The sequence below is a fragment of the Amphibalanus amphitrite genome, unplaced genomic scaffold (genome assembly GCF_019059575.1).
Source record: "Amphibalanus amphitrite isolate SeventyFive unplaced genomic scaffold, NRLGWU_Aamphi_draft 000655F_arrow, whole genome shotgun sequence".
Taxonomy (NCBI): Eukaryota; Metazoa; Arthropoda; class Thecostraca; order Balanomorpha; family Balanidae; genus Amphibalanus; species Amphibalanus amphitrite.
This window is the reverse complement of record NW_024882149.1, coordinates 2,254-14,445: the sequence shown is the minus strand read 5'-3', so window position 1 is coordinate 14,445 and position 12,192 is coordinate 2,254. Positions and strand designations below refer to the sequence as shown.

General features: G+C 50.2%; 1 protein-coding gene across 3 annotated transcripts in view; it reads right to left on the bottom strand.

The window, feature by feature from the left end:
• LOC122364090 (trichohyalin-like) overlaps positions 1–11,482 on the bottom strand; it is a 28,528-nt gene extending 17,046 nt beyond the window's left edge. For 2 of the 3 annotated variants that reach the window (XR_006253486.1, XM_043334159.1), the window contains exons 1-2: positions 10,743–11,182; positions 6,982–7,325 (exon numbers count right to left, since the gene is read on the bottom strand). Coding sequence is in view for 2 of the 3 variants with exons in the window: in XM_043334159.1 (XP_043190094.1) it covers positions 6,982–7,325; positions 10,743–10,825 (427 nt within the window). In the remaining variant the exon portion in view is untranslated. Of the gene's footprint in view, positions 1–6,981; positions 7,326–10,742 lie in introns of all 3 variants that reach the window. The other variant, XM_043334158.1, reaches the window with a different exon arrangement.
• Between the last annotated feature and the right edge of the window lie 710 nt (positions 11,483–12,192).

Genomic DNA, 12,192 nt, shown 5'->3' with positions numbered 1-12,192 from the left:
GAACAGTCCTTTTCCGCTTTTTCTCGTTGTATATGCGTTTGATTTTAACCAAACTTTGGTAATGGTAGTTTGAGATCCCTACCTAATTTTTATCAATATGGTCTATTAACAAAAAATGAAAAATAAAGGCACTTGTCATTGATTGATAATGTTAAGGTCATCTGAGCCCTGCTTAGAGGCTGGCACCGGCCGGCGCTGTCTCCCCTCTGATTGGTCGTGACGTGCTAGCGCACTGCGGCTTGGCTCCGCCCACTTGCGGTCCAGCCTCGGGTCATGTCGGCGGCAGTCGCCGTCTGGCCGGGCCGGCGTGCGGGCCGCGCGCGCAGCGCAGTGGAGTGGAGCACTTGTTTGCATGTCATGAACTTTTACTACAACAAATAAGGACGGAGCAAGTAAGAAAAAGGAAGAGGAGACAAAGTGACAATGAGACGAGCGGTAGACGGTGGCTAGTGGACAGCAAACAATATGCATTAACGCTATGAGCAGACACAGGAGACAAAGACTGTAGACGAAAGACAGACAATGATGGTAAACCAGAGACAAGTGACGGAGATAGAGATTAGAGAGTCGAGAGATTGACAAGGGGTAGAGAAGGATGGGAGATCAAGATCATTAACTCTCGATATTGCATATCTGCATTTTCAGATTGAGTCATCCTATCTTTCCCTGTTTTATTGTTTTTCGACCCTAAGATCTATCAACAATATGCTTAAAGCATTGTGGAAATATTATGGAAAGATTGACTATTTTTACCCCCCCCCCCCCAAAAAAAAAAATATTTCAAAAAAAAACTAAACGCAAGTAGGGGAAGTTGGGGCAATGCCGGAGTTGGGGCAAAGCCGAAATTCGAGATATTTCAAAAACCGTAAGACATGGATGCCACCTGTCAGTGATGCTCTGAAGCTTAAGTGACTACAATTATCCCATGTTTGTTACGAGTCGTCATTCGGAATACTTCGGCTGTGAGGGCGCCAAGAGCGTTTTCAAGGTACGCGTTCCTTGTACTACATGCGCCTTTGAAGCTGCATTACTTACTCATTATGCTACCGTTTGTCTGGCCAATTCGGTCAAGTAATCTTCAGCATGTCTTTGCATAAGTGTGCTGCCTATTTGAAATTTATACGGCACGTTGAAAAGTTATGGGCCTGCAAATGAAAGTATGGCTGGCTGGGGTAATGCCGAAAACGTGCAATTACGCACGTTAACCCTATTAGTGGCAGGGGGGGGGTTGTTTTTATCCACCCCTCAGGTTTTTCGGGAATATCTCCGAAACCGCTGAAGCTACGATGCTGAAATTTTCTGACTTTTCCTAAAACTAAATTGGGCACATTCCCTGAAAATTTCAAGTTCATAACTTTACCAGGGGCGGCTCCAGAGCACTGGGAATTGGGGGGTCCTATTCGTGAAGCGTCATTTGGGCGAAGATCACGATGCTGCACCAGTTTTACGAACAGTGAATGAAAGGTATCATGTGATAACATATACAAAGTTATTGTGCATCCTCTTTTGACACGTTTTTGCTATAATAGGCGGATCCAGGAGTCCAAAAAGGGGGGTTATTTTTTACCTCCCAACATAGGTGCCCTGACACCGCCTATGCATGACCAATACAATTTTAGTCGTTCTCTCATGAGAAAATTGTAACATAACAAGACCATTGCCACCCTTTTTAGAAACAGTACCAACAAAAACCTTATTTACTATACTTTTTGTGTACCCCCAATCTCAATGATCTGTATCCACCTATGATTTTTGAAAATGCATATTTTTAGGATCCATATGAATTCCTGGTTCATTCTCTATCGATCGGCAAAAGTTGCGTTAAGATTGGTTCAGAAACCTGGCCGTGATAAACAGTCTAAAATGTATCTGCAATTTGCCCGTTTTTACCCCCCTCTACCCCCCTATTGACATTTTTTAATTTTGTTTTTTTTAGAAATGTAGATCTCGTTGAGCGAAATCGAATGCCGTTTGAATTTTGAAAATCGGCCCGTTAGATCTCGAGATATCAAGGGGGGGTCGTAAACAGCCCCCCCCCCCTGCCACTAATATGGGGTAGCCAGGAGCCTGCCACTAATAGGGTTAAAGCACGCTACGTGGACTTTACTGCTGTAAAATAGCAACGCGAATTTTTAGTCACACAAATTACACTTTCAACCGACACAACGGCTTGTTACCTATAAGGAATTATTTACCTGGCATTTTCTTATTATATCACACAGTTATAACTTCCAGTGTGCACCAAGCGTCCTCAAGCTCTTAAAACGCGTGTCAGCTTTGATAAATTCTGGATAAAGTTTGAGATAAAGTGGCAAAACATCAATGTCGGCATTCCCCGTAGATCATTTCTCCCATTTTCGGCTTTCCCCGCAGTCCGGGGCAACGCCGAAAAAGTCACTCCTTGGATATTTTTAGTTTGTGCGCTTAACGGTATGCGAATTCATCAACTACGCCTGGTATGTTTGAAAGGCAAAAGACTGGCCTCTCGAATGACGCCAACAAGAATAGCTTATGTTGTCTACCTTGCGTGCTACGGGCGTCAGAAAAAAAGTATTCGGCGTTCCCCCAACTTCCCCTACATAGGTATGTGGATATCCTCAATTAAATAAGGCCGCTGAATGTCACATGCGTACCTAAAGACAATCCGGTAGATTATGCCTCGTTACTCCTTAAATGCACCATAGCCTGTAGGAAAACAGGGCAGCGGAGAAGCTCGCAATAAATTATTGAAAATAACATTATTTTCATTTTGTAGGGAATAACATTCTGGAGCTTAATCTGTCGCTGGAAGCAGTGCTTATCGTTTTATACACACACCGATATGCATAGCATTCTTCATCCTTATTCTCTCCGCCCGAGATATGGCATAAATTCACGCAAGGATACCTGCGTTAGCATGTGTCTTGTTCCAATCCGTCAGAGCTCCGCACTGCTCTGACCCCGAGCGGCGAATGACCGGTCTCGGTGTCGCGGCGCAGTGGGCGGAGCTTAGCTGCGGCGCAACAGCTGACGCTGCTACGCCATGCTAGCCTCTACCACGGCGCAGAGTTTTCCGATCAATCTTTACCATTACAAGTCAATGACAAATGCCCTTCATTTTGACATTTTGTTAAAAGACCATATTAGTAAAAAATTAGGTAGGGCCTTGAAACTCATTGTGTCAAAGTTTGGTTGAAATCAAGCGTATAACTAACGAGAAAGAGCCAAAAAGGACTGTTCCAGAGGGTCTGAAATGCATAGTAGTTAGTAACCAGGATTGTGCAGTGCGCATCTTGGCTCTTACCCCGCGCCCCGCTGGGCTATTCAGCCATACGCGCCCTGCTGGGGGGGGGGGGCAGATTCTGCCCCCTGTCTAACTTCCGAACCGATGGTCGTAGAAAGACGGGGAAAACGGCAATCGAAAGCTCACAACAAGGCGGATCTTCAGAGCCCAATTTTTTTGCTTAAGTAGGTCAGAGGTCAGGTCAAGGTCAGGTCAAGGGTACAAAATGCAGGTTTCTACAGTATCGGCCTTGCACCGTAGTTGCCGAAGAATGGATTGAGACTGATTGCCCAAAACGCGTTCTTAGACTACCAAGACAATATTCGTTGCATACAATGTCATTCAAAGGTCAAGGTCAAGGTCAGGTCAGGTCAGGTCAGGTCACCAAAAACAAAATATAGAAAAGGGCATGTGAGACACATGTTTTATGGGTCATTTTACTCATATAATTCAATAGACACACTCAATTAGTGATATGATTATGGAACACCTCTGGATGAATTTTAGGTCAAGGTCAGGTCAAGGTCAGGACAAGTGAGGTCAAATTTTGAAGTTGGTTCTTAACCCTCGCCCGCACATGCCATTTTCCCATCCTAGAACGCACATGGGGGGGTGGTTGCCACCCCCCCCCCGCGCCATTTCGTTCCTGTTGGAGATAGAGCTTAGCAGTAAAGACCAAAAAGATTCTTTGGGAAGAGACGAATCCAATGATACCCAGTTTTACCTTCTCAGGTCAGTCATTGACCTTCCAGGTCAGGTCAAACTAAAAAATGTTGCTGTTTTGGGTCACCGTTGGATATCAAGTGCGCTGCTTATCAAATACCGATGACGATGCTGTTTTCTGGTGCCAAGCCAGCTAGAACCTCTTTGTCACACTATCCGACCAGAATTTTGCTGCTGAGGTCATTTCAGGTCAAGTTAGGTCAAGGTCAATTATATGTGTTTGTATGTCTGTGTGTGTCTGTGTGTATACTGATGTGTGCACCGATTTTTTTTGGGTCCATATCACATGAAATCATGATCTGAGAAGCTTTTACCAAAAATGCAGTCAAAAAACTTCACAAAAAGTAAATTCAGCTTGCCTAAAACGCAATTATCTTAGATGACCTAGGTTGACCTTGACCCTGACCTTGACCCCTGTACATCGTCGAACAACATGTTCCATGATAGGTGGGAGGTAAGACTGGCAAAAAAGGCCGAAATCAGGGTGTCAAAAGCTCACAAGGCCCATGGCAAACGCAAGATGTTGAGAATTGGCCATTTGGGTCATGACATGACCTGAAAAACAAGGTCATATCTCCGAAACCAAAAATCACAGAAACTTGAAATTTTCAGTGGACATCAAGAAAGGATAGACGAGCAGCTATACGAAAAATCAGCCTTCTAGCTCTAAAAATGTTGAGTGCAGAGCAGAAAAACTGCCTGGGGGGGGGGGGTGGCAACCACCCCCCCATGTGCGGCGCTAGGGTTAAGGCCTAAAAAGGTGTCTATCTGATGCAGTTTGTCACGGCGAATCGAATGGTGCTATTTTTGTTTCCGTACGAGGTCTAAAAGTTAAAAAAAAATTCAAAAATTTTGTGTCGTGACGTCATAAAATTTTGAATAACTCCCACATTTTTGAACCGATTCTTCTAAAAATTGGTATGTAGGTGCACAAAGACCACCTCTCTGACATATACTCCGGTTTTTTCGATACACTTAACATTTTGGATTTTATGATTATTTTCCCAAAAAAGTCAGTTTTTTTAGAAAAAATGGCCAAAATCCAAAATTTTCAAAAATCCGAGATAGCCATTTGATAGACAAAGTAGAGTCACGTATAACCTTTCTTGTTACGTCTTGATTCCTTTAAAAATGAAGATGTTAGCGGCGTTTGAAATTTTTTCCGTTTTTGAGGCGAAAATGGCGAACATGACGTCACTAAAACGTCAATTTCTCAAAAAATTTCCGACGGATTTTGCTCAAATTTTCAGGGAACGTGTCAAATTGATGTATGATAAGGTACTGAAAGTTTGACGTCGTTGGCGTAACGCCTTTAGAAGTTATTGGCGAAAAACGGGAGGGGGGGCAGATTCTGCCCCCCAGCGGGGCGCGGGTTACTTTCTAAAAGCAATAAAAGCAAACATGATCAAATAAAGTCGTAGCAGTTTCCTACATGTAAAGTTAGTTCTATTTACGCAGCCTTTACCCTGTCACTCATTTTGTCCGACGAGTACACATCCAGCCTCTGCCACCGGGCTAAAAGTAGACCCTCGGTCGTGTCTAGTGGCCGGTTCTGCGTCTTTCGGCCGGCGTCAAGCCTCCCACGCCTGTGACGCTGCCGTCAAATATTGCTCTTGGACCCCGCCTCGGCCACGAGAAGGCTATTTGTTGACATCAACGCACCAAAATATACCGAGGATTTTCCCAGGCTAGGGCTAAATATACGTGTCTGGGAAACTGAAATCAAACAACTGAAATCAAGTAGGATGGTCTGAAAGAGTCGTTTGTGGTGTTCAGAATCTTTTCAATCCTGGTGCATGTGAATTTTTTTAGCAACAAAATGCTGAACTTCACCGCGTAATTTGCTGTAACTCGCTTTCTTTTTATATTATGATATATGATATAGGTATGTGTAACTTATACAAGCAAGGTACGATACAGCACCGATGGCAGACCATGGTAGTGCCTGATACATAAATAAAATAGAGGAGCACAATCACACGGAACCAGTCCAAAGCATGTTTTCAAGGCATGACAACGAATATATATTATACCCACTGTTTGAAAGGTAGGTAAATCATTCAATGAAGTCCATGGCTCCATTGTTAACAAATCATAAAACAGCGAAGTTGATGAAATATCCTGCAACTTCTTTGGCATCATTGATGCCCCCCATGGTCCATGTAGGAATTTGGCCAGCTCAGAGTCGTAACCATTAGTCATGCTTAGTCATATGTGTTGTCTGCGAAGAGCCAAAGTCACGCCGGGGGGCGTTAGGTGCCAAGCACTTCGCGGATGTTGAATTGTGTTGGCTTGGCGGCCCGACAGGTCATTTAAACGGACTGCGGAAATGGTCTCGGGCCAACGACATTCGCGCCAGGCTAGCCGAACCCCTTAACTACCCAAAAACCAAATATTAATTGAGTTTGAAGTGGCATATGACAAATGAAGAGCAACAGGCCGCATTTCTCTGACAGCTGATGAAGCACGCCACTTAACTTCAAAGTTAAAACCGGTCACTCTTGAGTGAATCTTGGAATGGAGTGGCAGCATGCGAGTTAGCGCCCTCAATATCGATCCTTAATTACATACCTTCTAAAATACCACGACAAGCCGTCATTCAGCTGATCTTCATCATCCACTTAATAGCAATGCATGCTCGTGTCTCTTTCCATTCCCGCACCCGCTCACATTGCTCACTCGCACACCTTTATCCGTACAGCCTCCACCTAACCCAGCCAGCCACCTCGCCCTGGTCCCAGCCACAGACCCAGCCACATCGCCCCGGTCCCAGCCACAGACCCAGCCACCTCGCCCTGGTCCTAGCCACAGACCCAGCCACCTCGCCCTGGTCCCAGCCACAGACCCAGCCACCTCGCCCTGGTACATACATACTCGTACATACCAGCCACCACAGACCCAGCCGCATCGCCCCGGTCCCAGCTACAGACCCAGCCGCATCGCCCCGGTCCCAGCCACAAACCCAGCCGCATCGCCCCGGTCCCAGTTACACTCACCTTCGACCTTGGCCTGCCTCGCGCGCAGCTGCTGGGTGCTGAGCTGCAGCTGTTGGTCCCGCTCCTGCAGCTGATGGTCCCGCTCCAACAGCTGCTGGTCCCGCTCCTGTAGCTGCTGATCTCGCTGCTGGAGATCCGCTCTAGCCTGTGTCAGCTCCGCCCTGAGCCGGTCACACTCGGCCAGCTGGGAGGTGAGGCGGGCGGCGGCCTCCTGCTCGCGCGCCCGGTACCCGGCCAGCTCATCAGTCAGCTGGGCGATCTCCTTCTTCTGCACGCCCACCGTGGCCACCAGGTCATCGAGCTCGCGCCGGCTGGCAGGGTCCACCGGCAGGGACGCCTCACGCCTGCGGAGGAGGAGGTGGATCGATCATATGGCCGCGGAGTTCGGCTGTGTGGAGGGCACCAGCGGCGCTGGAGGTCGAATGTATGCTATATTTAGGAAAATGTCCGACAAAAAGTATGTAATGCATCCTGCGATTAGGATTGTTAGGTATATCATATACCGAGGCACAGATAACAGTAGTACTAATGTTATCTGTGACCGAGGCTATAGACATGCAGGCGTATCACGAATAAATCTGAAAAAACGCGTATTTCACGATTAACAAATATAGGGGATCTATGGCCATTACCTGCACCACGTCCATCGTCTCTCACTCCACATCACTTTGTCCACAATTTCAATCGAAAATACATCGGTGTCAGGCGCGGATCCAGGGGGGGCGACGGGGGCGGCCGCCCCCCCCCCCCGCCATCCGAAAAAGGCGCCCATATCCCGCGGCAGAGAGGGCGCCCCGAGCAGAAGAGCGGCAAAACAGCAAAGGTTCAACAGAAATAGGGCGCCTCCAGCAGAAGTTGGGCTCACCAAGCAGGAGAGTGACGCCCAATTGCCTATTCCCAGCAGATGAGAGTCGCCCCAGCAGCAGATGGGCGCCCCCAGCAGAAGAGGGCGTTTCGTTACAAGAATATAAAATACCTTATGTTCAAGAGGGGCGCCCCTGGCAGCGGAAGGGCACCCTTAGCAGGAGACGTGTCCCCTGAAGAGGAGCGGCGCCCCAGCAAAAGAAGAGAGGCGCCCCCATTCCGAGAAGAGGGGCGCCCTGACAGCAGCTGGGCGTCCCAGCAAATAAGGAGCCCCATAATAAGAAAATGGGTGCCACTGGCAGAAGAGGGGCGCCGCAACAGAAGAGAAGGGTCTCCAGCAGGAGACGGGCGCCCCAAGCAGAAGAGGGGCGCCCCAGCAGAAGAGGCGCCACAGCAAAAGTTAATCAGAAATAGGGAGCCTCCAGCAGAGGTTGGGCCCGCCAAACAGGATATGGGCGCCCCATTGACAATATCCGGCAGAAGACAGACGCCCCAGCAGCAGATGGGCGCCCCCGGTAGAAGAGGGGCGCCCCATTACAAAAAGAAAAGGAGTATATTCTACCAAGAGGGGCGCCCCTGACGACAGCGGAAGGGCAACCCCAGCAGAGGGGCGGTGCCCCAGTAAAAGGAGAGGTGTGCCCCGTTCCGAGCAGCAGAGGGTCGCCTCGCCCCAGAAAAAAAAAAACAGGAACCCCATAAGAAGAAAAGGGGTGCCTCTGGCAGAAGAGAGACGTTCCCCGCAGTGGAAGGGCGCCCCCACAGGAGTGGCGTCTCCAGCAAAAGAGAAGTGCCCCCTGCAAGAGAGGGGCAGCCCACCAAAAGTTGGGCAGAAGTGGGGCGCCTCCAGCAGAATTTGGAGTCGCCCAACAGGAGAGGGCCGCCCTATTCACAGTAGAAAAAAGACTCCTCAGCAGCAAAGGGGCGCCCTAACAGAAAAGGTGCAATCGTAGTAGAAGTGGGACGCATCAGGAAGAAGAGGGGCACTACTAGCAGAAAATGGGCGTCCCAGATAAGTGGGCCGCGTACAGCAAATTGGTCGTTCTTAGAAGGAAGAAATGAGGCGACTTGAGCAAAGTGGGTCTCTCCATAATGGATTAGGCGATCCAAGCAGAGGTTGGGCGCCCCCGGGAAGTGAGGCATACCAGCATAAGTGAGACGCTTCCAGAAAAAGGACCGGGAGAAGAAGGACTGCACCAGTAAATGGAGGCCACCTTTTTGCTAATATCTTTTGCTAGGGTAGCGGTGCCCATCTACGACTTTTAACCCGTACCGTGCTGGTGGTCTGAGTTTTCCGTGTCCTGCTGGGGAGGGGGGGGCACACTCCCTCGTCTAACTCGGCTCCTGGGCCGCGTAGTGACACGCGATAAGCGGCATTCGAAAGATCGTCAAAAAAAAAAAAAAACAGGACGACAACAAAACGGTCATTTTTTAGGTCAGGTCGAATGTCAGGTCACCAGAGATCATCAAAGGTAAAATGTTGCCTGTTTCAACATTTTTCCGTTTTCGAAGCAGCGGCACATAACTCGGAAACCAATAGAGCTATAGCGCCGCAGAAAAGCGCATTCGATAGCCCTTTTAAAGGTGTTTCTGCAAGCTGCGCTCATATTTGACCTCAGGTCAACGGTTTAGCCTTCAGAGGGCAAAAGACTCTAAAAATAGCCTTTTAACGAACAATGTTTCCTGCAATAACTTTTGCTCAAGAGAGTCTCGACATTACGTTTGCCAGCATTGCGTTTCTGTCGTCGAGACACGCCGAACAAACTAAAGGTTGACCGTATGAAAGGTAATTTTGAGAATTTGACCTCAGGTCAAGGGCATGACCTGACCGGGAAAGGTCATGCTGCATAGCAGTCGATGCGTATCGTCGAGCTGAACACAGCTGAGGTGTTTTTATCGCTCTAGCTTGAATCTATCAAAAGTTGTTAAAAAACTGCTGCGGACCTTTCATGACATGGGATGACCTCTGGGACATTATGAGTGGTCACACTAGGTGCTCAGTGTGTTAACTTTATATGTATCCCAATGCTTGATATTGTCTAGAATGGCGCTCGTCCAAAAGAGATGCCTTTCAGTTTTCTCCCAAAGACTTAATTATACCTACCTACCTAATGGAGACGTCGCACTACTGACCTGACCTTAGGTCACAGATATCGAAACTCCGAGATATACATTTCATGAATAGTGTTGCTTTCATCAATCGCTGAAAGGTTCAAAGCAATCGTTCAGTCGGTATAGCAATGGTAAGCATTTGAACTTTTTCTTAGGCTAGGTCACTTGGCATAACCTGGTGACCTAACCTTCCATCACCCGCGTCAGACATTTTACAACATGTGCAAAAAAGATGCATGATAAGGTATGCTGAAAATGGCGGCGCTGCGCGCAGCCATTTTTCAGATATTTGCGAAAACCCTGAGGGGGAGCGCGGTAACGCCCCCTAGCACGGCGCGGGCTTTTAGCTCCCGATTTTGACGGTTTGGCGCCCCCTTTGTGTGGAGCGCCCCCGGATTGCCAGGTCGCCCCTATTTCGACTTGCCGCCCCCCCTCCCGAAAATTCCTGGATCCGCCCCTGATCGGTGTCATAGGTCACTGATAAAAGACGAGCCGAAGAGGTCAGTTGGAAGAAGGCTGAGGCTGATGGCTAAATTCGGGCAGGGGAGGGACAGACGTCACTGCTCACATGATCACTCAGCCTTGGGAGGACATCGGGCAGTTATTTAGAGAACCGACCCGCAGCAAGTAGCCAAGGGCGAAAGGTGTCAGACGATTGCCAGCGCGCCCGGCTTATAATCAACCAAAACTAGCGATTAACGTCATACATCGCAACATCAAAGTTAACTGACCGTTAACCTGTCACCTCTGGGCGCCGCTGGACGGCTCGCCGAGCTGACCCCACTCACATCTGTCGCAGCTTGGAGTCAGGCTGACTGGGCTGGTCGCCCTCCCCCCGCAGGTAGGAGAGCAGCTCCCAGACGCGCGGCATGGCGGCGGGCGCCCGTGGCCGCCGCCAAACCGCAAACGGGCCGCCTCACGGCCACCTCCCCGGCCGCCGACACCGCCGGCGACACCTCACAGGTGTCCTCCCTCGGCAGCGCAGCCGGCCTCTTCGGTGTCACGGTCAAACAGAGCACCTCCGGTCACTCTCAGGGCATCCCTTGAGGCTCACTTTCGATTCACCGCGGGCCTCTCCGAGAGCTCATTCAAGGGCGGCTCAGCGTGATCGACTGACGGGGCTGTGTGAATCAGCGTCGGACGTGCGGGGATGCGGAGCGGAGCCACTGACCGACGCAGCACTGACACAACAACAACTGAGCGGGCGCCGCGCCACCGCCGGCGCCGACGGACGCCGAGCTGGGGTCGGTCCAACAGGTCGACGGTGGCCAGGTCAGCGGGCCGCCGCTAAATCAGCGTCCGGCGCCGTGGCCAAGGGTCACACCAGCGCGACAGTCCGGCGCGCCGGCCCACGGCAAGAGGCCCGGCTCGGGTCACCAGTCAAACAGCACCACACGGAGCAGTGCCAGCACAGCCGGCTCGGCTTGAGTTCGTGATTGATTGAGAGAGTATCAGAAAGGTTCACAACGAGCGGCTCGCGACACCGCTTTCCGCCGGCACCTTGTCGCGGCAACACCGGATTGACACTGTCGACGGCGACACTGACGGCGCATCGACGGCGACGGAGACGGGGCGGGCGGGGGCGGGGGCGGGGAAGGAGACCGGCTGACCGGCCGCCGCGCTATTTCGGTGGACGGGGCCGCGCTCCGACCGCGCCGCCGACATCGCGACGCGACCGTCACCCCCGCCGGTCAGCGCCGCTCGCTTCCGGCTGTGGGGCCGCGTCGGCCGCGCTGCCAGAGGAAGGATATACATAGACAGAGTCCCCAGACACCGAGAAGGGGTTTGTATCCGCGGACACCACCTCTGGACGGCTGACAATGAAAAGCATTGTTGAAGGCCTACCTAAGTTGCCGCATTAGATTTAAGCAGCTCTGCCAGGCTTGCCTGCGCCGTATAGATAGGGAGAAGATACAGGAGGGAATGACAGACAAGATAGAAGGAAATACACTGAGGAGCAGCACATGGGCAGAATCCACAGAATCCACCACAAGACCTGATAAATTTTCTACTTATAAAGAGCCTTTTCACCACCTCGGACAGGCAACGCTTCTGTAGGAATTGTTGGTGGCACAAGCTGGCAATAGGTGCCAGGCGAATAATTAAAGGCTCTGAACCACCATAGCGTCGGGAAGGGGACGGGGGCTGCTGAGCCCCGCCAAATGACCTGTCAGGTGACGCCTCAGGCACCAGGTCAGGGTCGAGCCCAGAGCTGGTGCTGACGAGTCCAAGGTCCCA